At 35.4% G+C, this 23,006-nt stretch overlaps 1 protein-coding gene across 3 annotated transcripts in view; it reads left to right on the top strand.

Annotated features, from left to right (window-relative positions):
- The window catches only part of Phc3 (polyhomeotic homolog 3), an 81,170-nt gene that overhangs the window by 12,563 nt on the left and 45,601 nt on the right, over window positions 1-23,006 (top strand). For all 3 annotated transcript variants that reach the window (XM_071615480.1, XM_027942120.3, XM_071615481.1), the window contains exons 5-6: window positions 18,873-19,031; window positions 21,015-21,113. In XM_071615480.1, coding sequence (XP_071471581.1) covers window positions 18,873-19,031; window positions 21,015-21,113 — 258 coding nt within the window. The remainder of the gene's footprint in view (window positions 1-18,872; window positions 19,032-21,014; window positions 21,114-23,006) is intronic.

The following is a 23,006-nucleotide window of genomic DNA, read 5'->3' on the forward strand; positions in this document are numbered from 1 at the left end:
CAACCTTGGCCCATAACTGGGAATTTTTAAAAGAAAGACTGGGTTGGGAGTACATCTCAGTGGTAGATCACTTGCCTAACATGCCTGAAGCCCTGGTTTCAGTCCCCAACACCAGGGGTGGGGGAAGGACTACTTTTGACTTTAAACATATAAAAATATATTTATTGTATTAATAATAAATATATGTAAAAACAACCATGATGTCCCATTTTTACCTGTCAAATTCAAAAGCAAGGCAAAGCATTTAAATAATACTCATTGCTGGCAAGGATGTAAAATATTTGGCACACACATATACTGTTAATGGGAATGTAAATTGGTACAACTTTTCTGGAGAGTTATTTGGCAGTATGTATAAAAATTTAAAATGTGCATGCCCTTTCATATGGAACTCTTTTTTTAAAAAAAATTATTTTAGTTATAGATGGACACAGTACTATGGGAGCCCAACCTTTTACGTGACTGAGTCACACTCCCTGGCTGGATGCTGAGGCACTCAGTCACAGAAATGTTGCAGAGCTTTCCCCACCCTTCTTGGGTTTGAGGGATGGTGTCTCGTGCATGGGTGTGTCTTGCTACAGCCCCATGGGTGGAGCTATGCTCACCTGTTCCTTTGTAATATAACCCCTTGCCCTGTTTAGGATAGAATCTTCCATGGAAGTGCCTTGTGTGTGTCCCCTTCTCTTACTGTGCCTTTGGGTGTGGCCTACCCATATGTCAGTCAACCTGGTGACAGTGGACATCATGAAGATAGACTCAGCCCCCTGAAACCTGACCCCTTGCCTCATTTGAATAGCTTCTCCCCAATAAAAAGGGTCAGCCTGTGTGTGCTCTCTCTCTCTGTCTCTTCCTGCGGACCTTTAAGGTCAGAGGAGCCATCACAGCCACCCCAAAGAAAAAGGTATTTGTGTCTCTTGTGTGGTTATTTTGCGCAGCCCAATTAGTCCAGTTTCTCTGGAGTGGCCCCTGAGCCTTTTAGTCGCGAGAACAGAAACCCTGCACAGTACCTTTATTTTATTATTTATTTTTATGGGATGCTAAGGATCAAATCCAAAGCTTCACACATGCTACAACCCCAGCCCCTCATATGACTGTTACTTTTTACTGATATCATTAAAAATGACAGGACTGTGGATGTAGCTCAGTGCTAAACCATTTGCCTAGTATATGCAAGGCTATGGGTTTGACCCCAGTGCTGCAAAAAACACAAAAAACAAAACCAACCCCTCCCCTACATAATTATGTGTATATGCATGGTTTACAGTAGTAAAGCATTATATACAATCGAAGTGTCCATTAATTGTAGGATAGTTAGTGTTAATTCATACAATGGAGTACTGTAGCTACTAAAAAATGCTATACATGTGCATACAGATAGACTTTGATTTTTATTATGTATTGAGTATAAAGAGCAAGAATGCATAGTATGATCTCTTTCATTTTGATTATTCTATTTTTCAGTTCTAAAATTTCCATTTGTTTCTTCTGTATATCTTTTATTTCTTTGTTGTGACTATTTTTAATCTGTTGACACCAGAGGGGATGCTTCCCATAATTGCTGAACTGTGGTGGAAATTCTGGCTCTTCACTGGGCCTCTATGGAAGCTTCCCTGACTGGGAGGAACAGGAGTGCCTTGTTACTGCTTCCTATGTAGTCTTTCCACCCCTGTTCTGCACAGTACATTGTGATGGTGGTGGTAGTTTATTACTACTTGGTTGGGATGAAAGTCCTGGCTCTCTACTTGGCCTTTTCTGACACTAATTAATTATAGAGGGTTAATTGAGGGGATGGGATGCCTTTGCAGGTGAAAGTATAGTTTTTTGTTGTTGTGGGTGGAGCCACAGTTTTTTCTTTAGTGTTTGCCCATAGTAAAGTAATTATTGTCTTAAGTTTTTTGTGTTGCTGGGCTTTCTCTTTCCTGATCCTTTGGCTAAAAAGAGCAGGCTTTTGTTAGGCTGTTTTGTTTGTGCCCATTGGTGTCTGGGTTACTGAATTCTTTAGTTCCAAGTTTGGGTTATATGAGACAAAAAAAAAAAAAAAAAAAGACCCAGGGAACTCACCACCATGATGTACATGGAGTCTTCAGTCTCCGGCCAATCTGCTTTTCTTCATCTTTTGGTATCTTTATGTTTATTTTATATGTCACAAGGGTTTTTAGTTGTACTTAGTGGGAGGAATAAGGAAAAGTACATCTCCATCTTTCTGAAAGTAGACTTCTTGTCATTTGACTTACTTTTAAAAAGTTCTAACTATACAAATATCTGATTATGCAGACAGAAAACCTTTAATAATACAAAACAGGTATTAGTGGTTATCTCTGAGAAAAGAGGCTGAAAAGCTTTGTTAATATTTATGTTGCCTAAATAAAATTAAAGTTTTTGGTTAAGAGATAGACAATAAAAGTGATAGAGCAAGCCCAGCATGGTAGCCTATGTCTGTCATCTCTGTAATTTCAGTTACTGGGGTGACTGAGGCAGGATGATTGCAAGTTCAAGGCCAGACTCAGCAATTCAGTAAGACTCTATCTCAATTAGAAAAGGATTGGGGATGTAGCTCAGTGGTAAAGTGCCCCTGGGTTCCATCCCAGTACTGGGGGTGGGTGGGGAAGTATAGAGAAAAAAGTATAGAGTGAAAGTAAACATCCCTTTTCCACACTTGCCTTGACAAAATTTGTGTGACGCTCTCCTATTTTATTACTTGCATTTATATATATAAATGCAAAAAAATAAGTCTTGTGATTAATTTTGTTTTAATGTAAGTGAAGTACCTATCTATATTATTCATCTATAGATAGAAAATATTCTATCTAGACTTTCTCTTCTAAGTATTTTGGCATTTTTAGCTGGAAAAGATTATGTGACTGGAAAAGTCAAAAGTCCTGTAAATGACTCAAGGGGTACTTGAACCTCAATAAGGTTTGCCTTGTTGCTTTTTGGCCCTGGAATCTACATTAATCCCAGATATTTTGACTTCAGTTCACTGTACTATTCTCCCCAAATGGGGAAAAACTTGGTTTTAATAGCTTTTTAATTATATTACTAGACAAGATGAACTTTTATTTTAAGCTCAGTTAGTTTTGTAACTTTATTAATTCATGCATTCACTCATTCACCAAATACTTATTGAGCATTGAATATGTGCTAAATACTGGTCTAGGTATTGGAGATATAGTAAAAGAACAAAAAAACATTCCTGTAGTGGAGCTAGGGATACATAGTCAACAAGGGTACAATAAGTCAGATAGTGGTAAGTACAAGTACTGTAGAGGGAAATAAAGCAAGGAAGAGGAATGGGGTGGAGGGATTTGCTGATTTACAGTGGTTAAGGAAAGCCTTGTTAATAAAAGTAGCATTTGAAAGAGGATAAGGGAGGCAGACATGCTCAAAAAACAGAAGGGAGGGCATTGTGACTGGAGTGAAATGAAAGTGACATGTGGTTTAGAGATGACATCAGAAAAGTAGTTCTAGCCAGGTGTGGTGGCATACATCTGTAATCCTAGCAACTCGGTAAGCTGAGGCAGGAGGATGGCAAGTTTGAGGCTTGCCTCAGCAGCTTAGCAAGGACTTAAAGCATTTTAACAAGACCCAGTCTCAAAAATAAAAAATAAAAAGGTCTGGAGATTTGGCTTAGTTGGGAAAGTACCCCTGGGTTAAATCCTGGTTCCAAAAAATAAAAAAAATAATCATAAAAGATAATTCTAGTCATGAGATTATTAGCCTTTGGATTTTACTTGAAATGAATTGAGAAGCTATTGAAGAGCAGTTTATAGGGGGAAGTGACAATCTCACAGAAGTAACATGATCTCACACTGGTTTTTAGCTTCACTCTAATTTTGAGAGCAGGCTGTTAGAGGCAAAGACAGAAGCATGGGAGGGCACTTTAGTGGTTCTTTTAATAATCCAAGTGAGAGGTATTGATTCTTGGACTGATGATGATGATGGGTGAGGGCTGAAAAGTGGTTAGCAAGATTCTGAATATTTTTTTCTTGAACATTTTATTATGAAAGTATAGCTAGCAGATTGAGTAAAAGATGTAAGGAAAGGCAAGGAGTCAAGGATGATTCCAGTGTTTTGGCTTAGGAATCTAGAAGGATGGAGTAGTAAGTAGGTGTTGGGGAAGAAAAGCAGGAGTTTGGTTTTGGGTATGTGAAGTTTATGATGTGTATTAGACACACTTGTAGTTGTTTAGTAGGTATTGGACAGATGAGTTGGGAGTCAAATGGGAGATCTAGTAATTAATGATGTCTCTCTCAGGGTGTCTCATTGAAAATTCAAGTCAATCACAGTGTCAAGAGTTTCTGATGATTTAACTATTGTTTGTGGCATTTCATAAGAGAAAGTTTGGGAGAATGGAGATGAGGCATCTGGGTTCTAATGTTAGATTCTGTGACTGACCAGTCGTGTGATTTCAGACAAGTTATTTAACCTCCCTGTACTCCGAGTTTTTTGTAAAATTAAGAGGTCTAATTAGATTTATTTTTATTTTTTTAAAAGTGTTCTCATCTAGGTATCTCTGGATCTGGATCAAGGAGAAGGTTTAATAAATGATGATGTGAACTAAATTGCCTCCCTGAACTCATATGTTGAAGCCCTGACTGGTTGTATTAAAAACAGGAGGCCTATAAGCTGGGGTTGTGACTCAGCGGTAGAGCACTCTTCTAACACGTGCGAGGCACTGGGTTTGATCCTCAACACCACATAAAAATAAATAAATAAATAAATAAATGTCCAATTACAACTAAAAAAAGTATTAAAGAAATAGGCCCTTTAAAGAGGTTGGGGCAGGGGAAGGCAACATTTGCAGAGAAGGGTACTCATTGTAAGATCATGATCCTAAAAAAGTAGATCTCAGTTTTAGGGATTATTATTGTGTGGGATCCTGTGTTGGTCCATACTAACAAGGATAATCTGTTTCAGTACTTTCAGTGCCTATTTAGTGTTAGGCATAATGTCAGGTACCAAGGATTCAAAGTGAACAAAGGTTTAAGAGCACACTGAGGATACAGACAAGTAAACTGATAAGAATGTGTTTTGGTGAAGTATCTATTTTTAAAGGTTACATGGAAAATAAATTTTGAATCCCTTATGGAACTGAAAATTCTCTCCCCATACATGTTTTTTTTGGCGGGGGGTTACCTGACCACTGAGCCACATCCCCATCCCTATTTGTATTTTATTTATGACAGTGTCTCACTGAGTTGCTTAGGGCCTCGCCATTGCTGAAGCTGGCTTTGAGGTTGTGATCTCATGACTCAGCCTCCCGTCCCTATATATTTTTTGTAACTATTGTTACATGAATTTTATATTGAAATTAATTATTCTTTGGAAATTTGAAAACAAGGATTGTTTTCAAAATTTTAGTTATTGGGGCCTGGGCTGTAGTTTAGTGGTAGAGCGCTTGCCTAGCAATTGTGAGGCCATGGGTTTGATCTCCAGCATCACAAAACAAAAATAAAACAAAAACTAACAACAGAAAGAATAAAAAGCCCACCAACTTCAAAATTTTAGATATTGCTGAAAAAAAGGCTATTATTAGTCTCATTATCATTGCTCTGGGATAACTGCTTGTTCTTTCTGGAATCTTTTAGATTTGCCTATTATTCTCTTTTAGTTTTTTTTTTTTTCTTAAGTTTCATGGGGATATGTCTAGAAATCATGGTGTAGGACACTTGTACGACCCTCTCTGGGTGAAAACTAGGTATTTAATGTTCATGTATGTGAAAATAAAAATTTAAAAGGAAAGTTTTCCTGTTGTTTCTCTGTTCTTGTTCTCGCTTCCTCCCTCCACCTCTCTCTGTCTCTGTGGTGCTAGGAATGGAACCTAGGGCCTTTTGCATGCTAAGCATGCACTCTGCCAGTGGGCATCTTCGCTCTCTCTTTGGAGCTCCTTGGTGAGTTTTGTTTTTTCTGGATTGATCTTTTATTTCTTTTACCTTTTCATTCTTTTTCTGTTGTGGGATGTTGGACTTTTTTTTTTTTTTAAACAATTTACTTGAACTCTCCCCCCCCCCCCCCAAGTTTAGTTCAGCCATTGTATTTCCAATTTCTAGGAGCATCTTTTGTTTGCTCATTCTTTTCAGATGATCCTGTTTTTCTGTATGGATGATATTTATCAGACTTTTTATTTGTTATCTTTGTTTCATTTTTTTGTTGTAGTGGGGATTGGGTCCAGGGCCTTGCACATGCTAGGCAAGCATTCTACCCCAGCCCTACTTCTCAGATGTTAAAAACGATTTTCTCTGTTTCTCTATTAATCTATTTTCCTTAGGAACTATCTTAGTCTTTTTCTCCCATTGTGCTGCTGGGTTTTCTCTTGTAAGAGAAAGCTATCTTCTTTTCAAATTCTTAGTTTTCTGCTTATGTTTAAGAGTGCATGATTGTCACTTAATTAGGTGGGTTTCCTCCACTGCACTGAAGGTACATTTGTCCCCCTGTAGGGCCTTTTCCTTAGCGGAAAAATTGGAATGTTGGTGTTTGCATATGGGAATAACAGTGATTGTGATTGCTGCTATATATTGGTCTGTTTGGAGTTAAAGGTGCACAGGTATGGAGATGACAGTTTAGTTGTAGAAGTTAAGTTACAGTGTCTAAGTATCCACTTTAGAAACCTAGCATTTCTTGGGGCTGGGCTGTAGCTCAGTGGGAGAATGCTTGCCTGGCACATGGGAGGCGCTGGGTTCGATCCTCAGTACCACGTAAAAACAAATGAACAAAATGAAGGTATTATGTCCATCTATAACTAAATATATTTAAAAAAGAAAGAAAGAAAGAAACCTAGCATTTCCCTGGCAGTTCCTTTGACTTAGAGAAGAGTCCTGTCTTTCTGGAAGGTTCAGATGCTGGTTGTTCTAGGTGTTAAGTGTAGTGAGCTTATTATATGTGAATCTGTTTTGTGGGTAGACTTTCAGATAACTCTCCTGTTTTTAGCCACACTTCTTAACTCTGCCCCTATACCTATAATCTCTGGGTTTACTTTTGCTCTTATTTCTTCCTTCGCATATTTTGGATTATAGCCACCTTCACTCTTTTATAGAAATGTGATAGTATAATTTTTTACAACATTTTTTTTTTAGTTGTAAACGGACACAACATCTTTATTTAGTATTTTTTATGTGGTGCTGGGGATCGATCCAGTGCCCCAAGCATGCTAGGCAAGCGCCCTACTACTGAGCCACAACTCCAGCCCAATGATAGTATAATCTTGATACAGATGGCACCTCCTCTCTCTTTTTATTTTAGTGTATGTATGTCTTTTGTTTTATGTTGTTCTTTTATATCCCATTTTTTTTTTGTTTTGTTTTGTTTGGTACTAGAAGTTGAACCGAGGGACAATTAACCACTGAACCACATCCCCAGCCCTTTTTATTTTTTATTTTGAGATAGAGTCTCACTAAGTTGCTTACAGCCTTGCTAAATTGCTGAGGGTGGTCTTGAACTTTAGATACTCCTGCCTCAGCCTCCAGAGTCTCTGGGATTACAGGCATATATCACTGAATATGCCACTGCATATGCTTGTTGTTTTGAAATCATTTAAACCCATAGAAAAATAGAAATACTAAGCAGTGAACTTCATATGCCCTTCTTATAGTTATACCAATTGTTTGATTTTTAGTGGCTGAATAATGTTCTATTATTTTCTCTTTCTGGTGATTTTAATTTTCCTTGTTTGCTATTATAAGTAAACCCACATTGAATAGCCTGCTGCATATCTTTGTATACATTTATAATTACTGCCTTTTAAGGTTCCTAAGATTCTACTTACTGGGTTAATGAAACTATTTTTAGATCAAGACCCTTAAAAATGTTCAGTTTTCTTTTAAACATATCTAAATTAGAACAATCATTTATCAAACGAACCATTAACTGTTTGCTTATAATCATTTCAGTGTCCTCATCCTCTCATCTATTTTAGGAAGTACTTTAAGTTTTAAAACTCATTGTTTCCAAGGATTGATTCTTTAGACTATAATTTCAAGTGGTAGAGTACTGAAGCCTTTTCCAACTATTTGATACCAATCTAAAAATCAAAACTATAGTCTGAATGTTTATATGATCATGAGCAGCTTTACTGTGTCCTTGTAAAATATTTCAGCAATTTAGAAAAAGTAAAAAAGTCGTAAAAGTCCCCTTCAGCCCCATGTTCTTTTCTGTCTCTCCTCCTTAGTTTGCTGTTTACTCCTTCAGATCTTTTCTTATGTATTATGGACATAGATTTTATAAAGAAATGTGTGTATATGTGCTTAACACTTTTTAAAAAATACAGGTAGGTATTTTGCATTTTGCTTTTTTCACTTAGTATGTCGAGATCTTTCTGTGTTATCACGTGGATCAGTATTTAAGCTATTATATAGAATGGGGGAATTTATTTTATATAATCATCTTTTTTGTTGGACATTTTAAGTTATTTTTCCAGTATCTTCATTGTTTTGACATTGCAACTTTTCTTTTTTGGGTTTATAAATCTAAAAATATTGGGAGATTGTGAGGTTGCTGTTTTTGTTGTTTTATTTTTGCCTGTTTATTACAGAAAGTGGTAATTTGTTTTGTTTTGTTTTTTCCAGTACTGGGAATTGAACCCAGGGGTGCTTTACCATTAAAATATACCCCCAGCCCTCTTTCTTTTGTATTTTGAGACAGGGTTTCCCTAAGTTGCAAAGGCTGACCTTAAACTTGGAATCTTTCTGCCTCAGCTTCCTAAGTAGTTGGGATTGCAGGTGTGTGCTGTCTTGTGTAGCAAAATTGTCTATAACAATTTTTTTTTTTTTTGCTGGGGATTGAACCCAGAGCCTTGCACGTGCTGCCCCTAAGCAACATATACTCCCCCCGCAGCCATTGTTTGATTTCTCTATTAAAAAACAGCAGTAGCTTAAAAGTCCTTTGTGGATATATTATTACCTACAATTTCTATATAACACTGTTCACTTACAGATATTTGAATTCTACACAAACAGGTATTTGAATATATATGTTCTCACTGAATAAAGTTTATAAACTGCTTTAAAGTGATAAAAGCAGAACAATGTACTAAGGCAACCATTTTTTAAAAAGGAAAAATAATAGCATTTCTATTCTCATTCTAATGTTTATGCCTACATGGACAATAGTTTTTAAAAAGTGAATACAAATAATTCCAAATTTTATTTCTAGTAGGCATTATCCTTTAACATTTTGGTGACTTTTCTCCCAGATATCAGTGTATATTTGTTATATTTCTATATTGAATCTAGCCACATGTAGTTTTGTGAGTATACATTATTGTGTATATACAATGCCATTTTCTTTGTCAATGTTTTTTACATATATAACATGTATAGACACAGACATTTGTTTGTAATATACAAATGGGATTATACTCTACATGTTACCCTGCAATGTTTTTCACTGACCTGTGGGCATAGAATATAAATGTACATAACTCCCTTTTAAAGTCTATAAAGTATGTACGATATACCTGATTGATTCTGATCAAATGGCAGAGGTGGCTCTCAAAAGGGCTTTGGCTATAGTGAGTACTGTGGGCCAGACACTTCATGGAGCTTATGAAATAGGGCTCAGGGAGTAAGTTCCTTTGTGGAGGAGAGGACTTGAGTTCTGAGGTAACAGAATTGACCAAGGCTTTAAGAGAAAGAGAATTAAGATGAAATTGACAGAGAAAATAATGGAAACATGTAAGGGCATCTGGTTTAGGTGAGTAGAACAAAGTAGAAAATAGACCAAATCCATAAGGAAAGGAAGAAAATTCTGTTTTAATTAGACTGACTGGGGAGATAATTTCTTGGTGATCTGTTGGCCTTCATGGATCAAGTGTTTCTTAGTAGACAGCTGCCTGCATTGTTACTTGCTATATGGAATTTAAAAGTAGATATGATACTTATTCTTCTCTAGCCTACTGAGTAGCTGGGATTACAGGTGTGCACCATTTTGAGACAGGGTCTTACTGAGTTGCTGAGGGTCCCACTAGGTTGCTAAGACTGGCCTTAAATGTGTGATCCTCCTGCCTCAGCCTCCCAAGTTGCTAGGATTACAGGTATGTACCTACCACTGTGCCTAGCCTTTCTTGCATTAAGAGAGAGAGAGAGAGAGAGAGAGAGAGAGAGAGAGAGAGAGAGAGAGACCGAGGCATTATTACTGCAGAGTATCCAACTCATAGAAATAAGAGGTATAAAAAAGAAAAAAGGATCCTGAATGCCAAAATACATGTCAGAAAACCAGGGTCCATCTCTACCCACTGAGTGATTTGGTTTAATCTTTGGAGCAAGTGGTACACAAAAAGAATATTTTTTTTCTTATTTATTTATTACATAGCACATCAAAAGTGAAGTTGAACTGATATCACTATAATATTTCTACATTTTTTACTCTGTTAGGTGCTATACCAAAATTTTTCTTCTCTTTCATTCTCTCACTCTCTCTCTCTCTTTGTATTAGGCTTAAATATTACGTGAAAGCTGAAAGCTATGTATGTATGCCTTAAAATAACATGGCATTCATTAACTTAATAGACTTTTATTGGATAAAAGCTATTTCATAGATTTTGGATATATGAAGATGAGTCATACCTTAAAGAAATGATTGTTTAGATGGGTGAGATAAAAATATATGCTAGCTGGGCATGGTGGGGTGCATGCCTGTAATCCCAGCAACTCAGGAGGCTGGGGTGGAAGGATCATGGGTTCAAAGCTAGTCTCAGCAACTCAGCAAGGCTCTAAGCAACTTAGCAAGACCCTGTCTCAAAAAAAAAAAAAAGTATGTATGTGTGTATACACACACACACACACATACACATACATATGTTATACATATATGGGCATATATAATACATATATATGCATATATGATATAGTTGAGCATGGTGACACACAACTATAACTCCATCTACTCAGGAGGCTGGGGCAGGAGGCAGTCCAGGCAACTCAGCAAGACCCTGTCTTAAACATTTTTTAAAAGACTAGGGATATAGCTTAGTGGTAGAGCACTTGCCCTGAATGTGAGAGGCCTTGGGTTTGATCTCAGTACTAGGGGGGTGCGGGAGAGACAAGAAAAAAGAGAACAAGAAAGAATTTTATGGTAGAAGTATATATATGTATGTTAGCAATGAGGTAAAGTGTAGGGGAAGTAGTCAATTCTTTGGGATATAGGGATGCCTTTAAAAGCTTATTAAAGTAAGTGATTTTTGAAGAGTTGTTCACTGTATGGATGGGGAAGACACTCATTCCAGTAAGGACATTGTTACTAATGCCATAGGCCTAAGAGATCATGACATTTTAAATAGCTTTGTATGGATAATGTGAATGATGTGTTTACAAGAGTGAGAGGGGATAATAGGGATGTTATCAGAGGAGGTTGACCATTATCCAGAAAATTTTTCTTTTTGGTACTGGGGATTGAACCTAAGGTCCTGCTTGCACTAGACAAGTGCTTTACCAGTATACTACATCCTCAGCCCTATCCAGAATATTTTTAGGTGGGTAATTAATATTAATGAAATCAGGGAAAGGAGAGGTAGAACAAGTTGGTGGCTAAATAAAATCAGATAAAGATTATTTGGCAAGTAGGAGGAGATACAATTCCAGTGAGGTAGAACAGTTTGCAGCTGTTAAAGTAATATAGCTGGGAGTATCAAGGGCTAGACTCTCAAACTAAGTGATTAAAAAAATCAAAAGGGAGAAGAACAACAAAAGATGTAGAAACAAGACATATGACTATTTGTTTGTGTGTGGTAAGGGTGAAGAAAGAATCAGAATGATTCCCAGATAATATATGTTGGGGGGAATTTTAGAAGATGATAGTGCCATCTTCTGAGAAGCTGGTATAGAAGGAATAACAGTCAGTTTGATGTTTAAACAACTTGAGTTTGAGTTGATAAGAAACACCCAGAAAGAAGTATTCTGTAGGTATTTGGATCTAGAGCTCCAAATTGAGAGTCATCAGGATTGGATCATCATGGAAGTAGACATGATAATCCATGTCTACTAGGAAGTGAAGGATAAAAGTGTTGAGGACAAAGGATGAACATTTTGTGGTTAGGTCAGGAAAAAGAGCTGGTAAAGAAGACCAGGGGGTGATCTGAAAGGAATCTCCAAATTTGTTAGAGATCATTAGTGACTATTAATAATTGGGTTTCAGTGATGTGATAGAGGTAAAATTCAGATTACAGAATGATTTTGTATTATATTTATACGTTGAACTAAAGATGTAAATATTTTATTAAAATTAAAATTATGAAATAATTGGAAGATTTAAGTTGAAAGGATTAAAGAATTGGATAACCAACTATTATGTACCCATTATACTTTTTATTTTTAATTTTTTAAAATTTATTTTCTGTAGTACTATGGATTGAACCCAAGGGCTTTAACCACTGAGCAACATCCCCAACCTTTTTCTTTCTTTTTCTTTTTTTTTTTAGTTGTACATGGACACAATGCCTTTATTTATTTATTTTTATGTGGTGCTGAGAATCGAACCCAGTGCCTCACACGTGCTAGGTAAATGCTCTACCACTGAGCCACAACCCTAGTCCCCCCCACTTTAAAATATTTATTTTTTAGTTGTAGTTGAACACAATACCTTTATTTATTTATTTTTTAATTGTTTTTATTTTTTAAATACATGACAGTGGAATTTATTACAATTCTTATTACACATATAGAGAACAATTTTTCATATCTCAGTATATAAAGTATGTTCACACCAATTCATATCTTCATACATGTACTTTGGATAATCCAATGATGTTCATCACATTACACCATCATTGCTAACCCCCTATTTTTTATTTATTTATTTTTATGTGGTGCTGAGGATCTAATCCAGGGCCTCGCATGTTCTAGGCATACTAGTTGAGCTAGGTGTGCGCTCTACGACTTAGCCACAACCTCAGGCCTCCCCAGCCTTCTTTTATATTTTAATTAGAGACAGGGTCTTGCTGAGTTTGCTTTGGGCCTCAGCCTTATGAGCTGCTGGCTTTATAGACTCATGACACATCACCTAGCTCAGCTTACTTTTTATTATTTAATGATTATAGACTCATGAGGAGTTACATATGAGTCTTTCTAGTTTCCTGTAGTCACTATTCAGTACAACAAATGTCCTGGACTACTAAAATGCTAGAGTCATTTTGTTTCTGATGTCTCAGTACATTATTGTTGTCTGCGTGCTATCATTTTTTGAAATTAAAAAATGTTTTAATTGACAGTAAATTGTATTTGTTGTGTACATATTTTGGTGTTTTGAAATATATATACATTGTGAAATGGTTAGAAGATTTTGCATTCACTCTCTTTGCCTGTGATTATTAATTATAGTGAACATGGTATACAGTAAATCTTTTGAACTTATTCATTCTACCTAACTGTAATTATATGTCAGTCGACAAACATTTCCCCCTAATTGCTCCAGTTTCTAGTAGCCACCATTCTACTCTTATATGAGATAAACCTTTCTAGATTCCACATGTGAGTGAAATTCTGCAGTATACGTCTTTCTGTGCCCGACTTATTCCACTTAACATACTGTCCTCCAAATTTATCTATGTTGCTGCAATTAACAGTATTTAATGCTTTCATTACAGCTGAATAGTTTTCCATTTTGTATATATACCACATTTTTGTTCATTTTTCTGCTGATGGACACTTAGGTTGATTCTATACCTTGGCTATAGTGACTAGTGCTGCATTAAATGTGGGAGTGCAGGTATCTCTTTGACATACTGATTTCATTTCCTTTGAGTGTATGCCTAGTAGTGAGATTGCTGTATCATATGGTAGTCCTATTTTTAATTTTGTGGGTCATCTCTATACTGCTCTCCATAATATGTATACTAATTTGCACTCCCAGTAACATTGTGTAAGAGTTTATTTTTTTCCATATCCTTGCCAATACTGTTATCTTTGATAATAACTATTCTAACAGGAATGAGATGATATCTTGTTGTGGTTTTGATTTACACATCCCTGATAATGAGTGATGTTGTACATTTTTTCATATTCCTGGCCATTTGTATGTCTTCTTTCAAGAAATGTTTATTCAGGTCCTTTGTCCTCTTTTAAGCCTGGTTACTTATTCAAAGGTTTACTATTGAGTTGTTTTGAGTTACTTATGTATTTTGGATTAATCTCTTACCAGATGTGTAATTTGCAAGTAAAGTGTTTTCTCCTGTTCTGTAGGTTGTCTCTGCATTCTGTTGTTTGTTTCTTTTTTGTGTAAAAGCTTTTAGTTTGTGATCCCATTAGTGTATTTTGCTTTTGTTGTCTATACTTTTGAGGTCATATCCAAAAAGTCAGCTCCCATTCCCATGTCTTAGAACTCTTTCCCTATTTTCTTCTGGTGGTTTCATAGTTTCAGATTTTATAATTTTTAGTGTAGAGGTCTTTCACTTCCTTGGTTAAAGTTATTCCTAAGTATTTCATTTTCCTGTAGCTATTGTTAATTAGATAGTATATAGACATATTACTGATTTTATATGTCTAATTCATATCCTATAACTTCACTGAATTCATTTATTAGATTTAATATTTTTGATAGAGTTTTAAAGTATTTTATCTATTTAAGACCATGTTATTTGCAAATAGTAATAACATTTGGATGCCCTTTATTTCTTTCTCTTGCTTTGTTGCTGTGGGTAAGACTTCCATTACTGTGTTGGGTATAAGTGGCAAAGTGGGCATCTTTGTCTTGTTATAAATCTTGGAGAAAAAGCTTTCGTTTATTCCCATTCACTATCATGTGAATGGCTGTGGGTCATTGCTGTGGGTTTGTCATGTATTATCTATTATTGTCTTGAGGTACATTGCATCTATACCTAATTTCTTGAAAATTTTTATTATAAAGGGATGTTGAATTTTGTCACATTTTTTTTCTTCCTGGATCAAAATACACTTCATGGATCTGTTGAAATGATTATACAGTTTTTATTCTTTAATTCTGTTAATGTGTTGTGCCACATTTATTGATTTGTGTATATTGAACCCTGGGACGAATCTCACTTGATTATGGTGAATGATCTTTTTAATGTGCTAGTATTCAGTTTGCTAGTATTTTGTTGAGATTTTTGCATCTGTGTTAATCAGGGATAGTGGCCTAGTTTTCTTTTGTTGTGTCCATATGTGGTTTTGGTATCAAGGTAATGCTGACCTTGTAGAATGAATTTAGAAGTATTACCTTCTCTTCAGTTTTTTGGGAATAGTTTGGGAAGGAATTGGTATTATTCGAATTCAGCAGTGAAGTCATAAGGTCCTTGGTTTTTCTTTGATGGAAGACTTTTTATTACTGATTCAATTTCCTTATTATTGGTCTGTTCAGATTTTCCATTTTTTTTTTTAATAATTTCATCTTGATAGATGGTATGTGTCTTTTTACCAGTGAGTTTTATACTTTCAAATTCCCTTTAATATTTATTGTAAGACAGTTCTGGTGGTAACAGAGGAGAGTTTTTCTGGGTACAGTCTTCTTTTTTTAAAATATTTTTTTAGTTGTAGATGTACACAATATCTTTATTTTACTTATTTTTATGTGGTGCTGAGGATCTATCCCAGTGCCTCATGCATGCGGGGCAAGAGCTCTACCACTGAGCCACAACCCCAGCCACCCCACCACAGTCTTCTTGATTGGCACTTTTTTGTCTTTAACACTTTGAATATAGGATCCCACTTTCCCCCTTTCTTGTAAAATTTCTACTGAGAAGTTTGTTACTAGTCACATTGTAACTCCTTCATATATAGTTTACTTCTTTTATCTTACCGTTCAAAATCCTCTCTTTATCTTTAGTCTTTGACAGTGTGATTAAAATATGTCATGGGATAGTCTTAAATTTTGAGTAAATATTGTTGGAGATTTTAGACCTTTATGTACCTGGATATTTAATTTCTGGGGATTGAACAAAGGGATGTTCTATCAGAGCTATATCCCCAGCCTAAGTTGCTGACACTGGCCTTGAATTTGTGATCCTCTTGCCTCAGCCTCCCAAGTTGGTGGTGGATTACAGGTGTCACCACCATGCCGGGATATAACCTATTTCTCTTTTTTTGTAGTTCCTTTTGAATACAAATGATTTATGCATGTGTTCTTTTGATGCCGTCCCATAAATCCTGTACTCTTGGAGCATTTCTTTTATTTATTTTTTCTTTTCTCCTCTCTATATTTTCGAATACCCGTCTTTGGGTTTATCCATTATTTTGCTTAATCAGTTCACTATTGATGCTCTGTTGCATTTTTTTTCATTTATTGTATTTTTCAGGATTTGTGTTTGTTTTTTTTTTTTTTTAAATCAATTGCTCTTTTAAATTTCTGTGACAATTTTCTGACCTTTTTGTTGTTGTTGTTTACAGAGCTTCCTTAAAATAGCTATTTTTAATTCTTGGTCAGGCTATTCATACGTCTCCATCTTATTAAGGTCAATCACTGACAACTTTTGTCCATTTGGTGATGTTATTTCCCTGATTGTTTTTGATTCTGGTCTGCATCAATTAAGTAGGGACTTATCCCAGCCTTGTACTCTGGCATTTTCTGGGAATGTCCTTCAATAGCAATCCCTAAACCCATGATTACTGCAGCTGTGGTAGTTATGGCCATAAGCCCTGGATTGCATGACTGGTGCAGAGTGGGCTGATATCCTGTGACTTCTGAGGCTGGCTCAACACTGGATTGGAATCCTATGATTGCTGAAGCTAATTCAGCACTGGGGGATACCAGAAACCTACTGTTGCTGAGATAAACCTGCAACTGAGATTTGTACTGAACTCAAGGCTTTTTCAGTAACTTGGTGCTGGTGGGCTACAACACAAGACCTTTACAGAGTTACCATCTGATGCCAGTAATATAAAAGTGTTCTTCCTACCCTCTTCAATGTGTCTATAGGCTCAGTCTGGGTATCAGCATGGAGGTCAAGGGCTGTCAAAGTCTGCCTGATGATGGGTTTTACTATTGGAGGCCCAATACTGAAGTCCTATGATTCCGACCTCTTCTTTTCCCAAGCAGATGGTATTTCTATCCGTGCTGTGCTGCTGCCTACAACTGGGGGAGGGGTGACACAAGTAATATAAAAGCGTTCTTCCTACCTTCTTCAATGTGTCTTTTATTATTATTATGCTATAACCAGATACTGAGATCTCTTACCAGATTTCTTTAGCTTTTGTGAAGGTAATTTCATGCATGAATAGTCATTCAAATTGATGGTTCTTCAGAGGGGTGATGACTGGAGAGTCCTCTTCCACCATCTTGCCTTACCCCACTCTGGGAACTAGACCCTAGATGCTAATCTATCAGGATGGGTTGTGAAACTACACAGGAATCATAAATTTGGATTCTTACATTATACAAGCCTGGAGTTTTGATTCTCATAGGTTCCTCCCTCCATCCCTCCAGTACGAGCAGGCCAGGTGTGAGGCATGAGTGGAGCTTTTTCAGTTCCCTTTTCACATACTGACCAGCCCTTTTCAGGATATTGTCTCAAAATTTTGGGTATTTTGTCTGCATAGCCCCAACATACTCCTGTAGACGGCCTTGGGAGTCAGCTGGAGCTTTTATCTCTGGCTTTGTGTTTCTCTCTCTCTCTCTCTCTCTCTCTCTCTGGTACCAGGGATTGAATCTAGGAGTACTTAAACACTTGAGCCACATCCCTAGCCCTTCTTTTTGTGTTTTATTTAGAGATGGGGTCTCACTGAGTTGCTTAGGGTCTTGCTAAGTTGCTGAGCCTGGCTTGGAACTCACTATCCTCCTGCCTCAACGTCACTGGGATTACAGACGTGCACCACTGTGTAGTTTTCAATTTCTTTCTTTCTGGCACTTGGGAATTTCCTTCTCCCTTCCTTCTTTTTGAAAAGGGCTGGGGGTATAGCTCTGTGGTAGAGTGTATGCCTAGCATTGTGAGACCCTGGGTTTGATCTCTAGTACTGAAAAAAAAAAAAAAAAAGCGGGAGCAGGATTTGAGGTTGAATTATATTATTCTCTTTTTGAAAATATTTATTTTTTAAATGGGTGATAGATACGTGGTTGTGAGCTAAAATTGGAAAGATAAAAATAGGTGTATGTGTCTTCTTTTGCCTTGTTCCTATACCAGTCCCATCCCATCGCCTTTCCCTAGAGATTGACTATACACTAATTTATTCCAAAAAGCAGTTTTAAACTTTATAAAGTAGTGATTATAGTTTAATTTCATAACCAATATTCAGGATTTTCCCCCATATTTTTAACAAGTGGTTATTGTGTTTTCTTCTGCTCTGAGAGCATGTAAGTGAAAACTTTATATTTCATTTCTATGTTTTTATGTATGTTAATGGATTATCTGTGTTTCAGTCTTTGTTCACTTTAGAAACTCCTCAAAATGTGAATTTGACAAAAAAGCATAAATTAATGATTAGATTGTTTTATGTGAAATTTTAAAATAGTAGAACTTTAACCCTAATTTTTGGGAGGTAGTAGAAATTATATTTTAAGATATTGGATCTTATTTAAACACAATGCAGATATCCTTAAAAATTGTCCCAATTACTAACCAGTCCATGCTGTTGATTGCAAAGGTACAAATAATTGCTCAAAGTCAGAAGTCTGTCAAAGATAAAGGTCTCTGCTGGGTGTGATGGCAGCTTGGCAGCTAAGTCAGGAGGATTCTAAGTTCAAAGCCAGCCCCAACAATTTAGCTGGGCTCTAAGCAACTCAGTGAGACCCTCTTTCTAAATAAAAAAGGGGCAGGGAATGTGGCTTAGTGTTTAAGCACCCCTGGATTCAATACCTGGTACTGAAAAAAAAGATCTCTTTTGGGTTCCCTAGTCACAATTTATACCACTGATTGCCTAACTACAGCTTGGTGAAATTTAGTAAAAATTTAGGCTAGAAATTGAAGTCTTTTTGACATAATATGTTTTCTTCCTTAGATCAACCTCTCCACTTCTCCTACACCTGCACAGTTAATAAGCCGTTCCCAGGCTTCCAGTTCTACCAGCGGCAGTATTACCCAACAGACTATGTTATTAGGGAGTACCTCCCCTACTCTAACGGCGAGCCAAGCTCAAATGTATCTCCGGGCTCAAATGGTAAGATACGAGCTACCAAAGTCTTTCAGTGTTCAAGGACTTAGAGATCAAATGTTTCTTGATTTGATGCAATGAGGAATTTTTAATATTTAAGATAGTGCCTAACAATTTTGTGTATATGATCAGTTTCTTATACATTTATGAAAGTTATAAAAATTCTAATTTGAATTAATAATACTTCTTGGTAATAAATAATATTGTTAACTTTGGGAAGCTAACAGATTCTATGACATAAGAATGGTATTTTTTAATAAGTTTACCAATTTCAAAAACTTTTTTCACATTTTAACATCTCTGAAATTGCATTTTATCTTACACTTAATAATTACTACTTACAATGGTACATAAATTATTATATATTTTTGACATGTTAGATTTGATGAAATAGTTAGAAGTGTTAAAGCCTCATTATTAGCCATAAGTAAGAGGTTATATCCTGGGACTGTCTGAAATCATATTGGAGTGCCTATAATTTACCAGATGATTCTTAGCTTTGGTTATTCCCATCTCAGATTCTGTATGGTTGTATTATTAGGCTTACTTTGATTTTTTTTTTTTTTTTAATTAACACAGGAATGTGAATTTGGTATTCTGTGATTGGGTACATACTGTTTTTTCTAATTTAATTGTTGAGCTTCTTTAAGGAATGTAGAAATGGTTGACATATATTTTATTTGATGTCTTTACAGGAAGCTAGACAAAAGCTTTGGCCCTAATGTACTTTTTTGTGTATTTCTGGATCCCCAGTTCACCACCTAAAATTGGAAAGGAATTTGCAGTCACATTTCTAACAGTAAATAATGATATGACTAACCTGTTATTCACAGATTATTCGAAGTATTACCATATTTCTGGGTCCCCTCATGATATCTTCTTTAAGTAATAATGTTACTTTAAAATAGGGCAGAACCATTTTAAATGGTTGCTATTTGGCCATTTTTGACCTCTAAAATTGATAGTTCGTATGGTTCAGAATAAATGGAATATCTTCTCTTTGGGTTAGTGCTTCCAGGATGTTTGTTTCATAAATTAAATAAAATATCTTTATGTGAAAGTCATACTTTGTTGTTAAATTCACTTGAGTTTAATGAAAGACTAAAGAAGTTTCAAAAGATCCCATAATTGGTTGTTTAATTTAAATAGCAGTGAGGAACTGAATAGTCCTTAAAATAATCTTGAAATAATATATTTATACATTCTTTGAAGCAACTGTCATAAGTTACTAAATTGAGTTGGATAATGTGAGTGAATTGTATTGCCTTAGAAATTAATGACATTTGTTTAACGTTAAAATTTTGAAAGAGATGGTGATGAGTGAATGAATTGAGTATGACTTTCCTTTTTTTTCTTCTTTTGATGTGAAGCTCTTTTGTTCTATTTTAACATATTGTGGCATTTACATTTAGAATATTTCTTTACAAATAGTTTTTAAATCAAAAGAAACCTAGGTTTGTCCTTTAGATCTTCTCTAGCTGAGAGAAATGTTATAGTCTAGCGTGTGGCATAGTTATGCTTGTGGTAAAGAGGACTGAAGAAACTTTTTAGTGTTTCTTTTCGTGTTTTTCACTGAAATTTAATTTGTGTCCCAAAATAGTAATTATAGTTGTCTGTTTTAATTTCCCATTTTAGGGATCCTGAGATTGTAGTTTGAACTGGGAGAAAAATTAAGTATGACAGCTTATTTGGGACAAAATTTGGTCTGAGAATTTCATATTACCAAAATATATTTTCTTCTTTGAACACTGATTTATTTTTGTACTCATCGAATCATGAGCTCTTTCAAAACCGTTTGATTTTTTTTTTTTTTTTGAGTTCTCTATTATCAGAAACTTCCCTTTGTCATGTAAAATGTTTTGCTTAGGAGATATTCCTAAACTGCATTGTCTTTATGTCATAAATTTCAGTCTTTCTTGCCTGCTATACATTGTGTGTGGGACATGTTCTTTTGTCTTAGAGTATTTTTTTTGTTTTCTGTCTGTACAGCTGATTTTCACACCCGCTACCACTGTGGCTGCTGTACAGTCTGACATTCCTGTTGTCTCGTCGTCATCGTCATCTTCCTGTCAGTCTGCAGCTACTCAGGTGAGCTTGTCTAGCTTCATAATGTGGTACTTGAGGTCTGGATTTTTAGGTTAAAGATAAGCATTGCATTTGTAGTTCAACTACTGATGGTTTCAGAGCTCTTTGTCATGCATTTCAGATTGAAATTTTATAAGATACAATAAGAATTCCAAGAAATTTTTTTTGTTTTGTAGAAATTATAATACAATTAAACAGATATTTAGGTTGTCTGACATTCATTTATGAGAGTTATGCTAATAACATTTTTAGATTTATTGTAGATTTTTCTTATTATATGCGACTTTATTTTTTGCAGATTCATCTTCAGGCAACTGTGAAATAAATCAGGGTGAATGATGGATTTTAGATTTAAAAATCAATTAAATTGGGCAAATTTTAAATTTAAAAAATTAAGTAGAATATTCTTTTATTTGATGCCATGGGAAAATAAACCTACCTTTCTCCTTACACCACTCATAAAAGTAAGCTAGAAGAAGCACGCAGACTTAAAGATAAAAGCAAAAACTGTTAAACATCTAGAAGAAATCAGGAGAATATCTACAAATCCAGGGTAGGCAAGGCCTTTTTAGATAGGATACACAAAAACACTAATCATAAAAGAAAATAATGATAAGTACTTTTGTACTCATTGAATCATGAGCATTACTTTATTAGAATTAAAAATGGTTCCTTAAAAGACTTCCTTAAAAAAGTGAAGAGGCAAGCCACAGATGGAGGGAAAATATTCATAATACATGCATCTGACAAAAGACTTGTATCCAGAATATACAAAGTATGTTTATAACTTAATAATTAAGTTCTAAGGGCAGGAGAATCACAAGTTTGAGACCCACATCGGCAGTGTAGCAGGACTGTGTCTGAAAATATAGGGCTGGGGAATGTAGCTCAGTGGTAGAACACCCCTGGGTTTAATCCTCAGTGCAAAAAAAAAAAAAAAAAAAAAAAATCAAAAACAAATGGCAAAAGATTTGGAGATGTTTCACAAAAGACCAGTAAGCACCTGAAAAAATTCTCAGCATCATAATAATTATAGAAATTCAATCAAAACCATTGTGAATATTACCATACACTTAATAGAATGGTAACATGTTGGTGAGAATGTGGAGCAACCAGACTCATGCATTGCTGGTGAAAATGTAAAATAAAAAAGTACAACCATTTTGAGAAAAAAAAAAATTGGTAGCTCCTTATATAGTTAAATATACATTTAACATATGACCCAGCAGCTGTCCTCCTAGATGTTTTCCATGAAAGATATGAAAACATACATCTACATAAAGACATAAACTTTTAATGTTCTTGATATCTCAATTCAGAATAACTCCAAACTGAAAATACCAATGTCCTTCAAAAAATTGTTGTATATTCATACAGTGGAACACTACTCAGAAAGAAGAAAGGAATGAACTACTGATGCATCTCAGAAACATGTTTAGCAGAAGTCTAGGCAAAAAGAGTATATCCTCTGTGATTCCATTTTTATGAAAATCTAAAACAGGCAAAACTATCCATAATAAGGGAAATCAGATTAGTGAGTGGTATTTGGGGCAGAAGGTGGGGGAGATTGGGAAAGGGTATGAGTCAACTTTTACGATGATGGAAATGTTTTACATCTTGATCAGGGCAGTGGTTATATTGTGTGTATATAACTCCTAGAACTGGTTCATTCATTTCATTGTACATAAACGACATCTCAATATATTTGGTAAAAATGATTTAGAGTGAATGAAGTTTAAATAATTGAGTAGAATATTACTTTGATACAGTTTTGTTATTTTTCATAGTAAATGTTTTAGACTCCTTATGGCAGAAATGGATGTTTATTATAAGGATCTTAATCTTCTAGTAATAAAAAAAATGAGATAGTTCTTTGGTATTTTCCATATTACCTCT

The sequence above is a fragment of the Marmota flaviventris genome, chromosome 8 (genome assembly GCF_047511675.1).
Source record: "Marmota flaviventris isolate mMarFla1 chromosome 8, mMarFla1.hap1, whole genome shotgun sequence".
Lineage (NCBI taxonomy): Eukaryota > Metazoa > Chordata > Mammalia > Rodentia > Sciuridae > Marmota > Marmota flaviventris.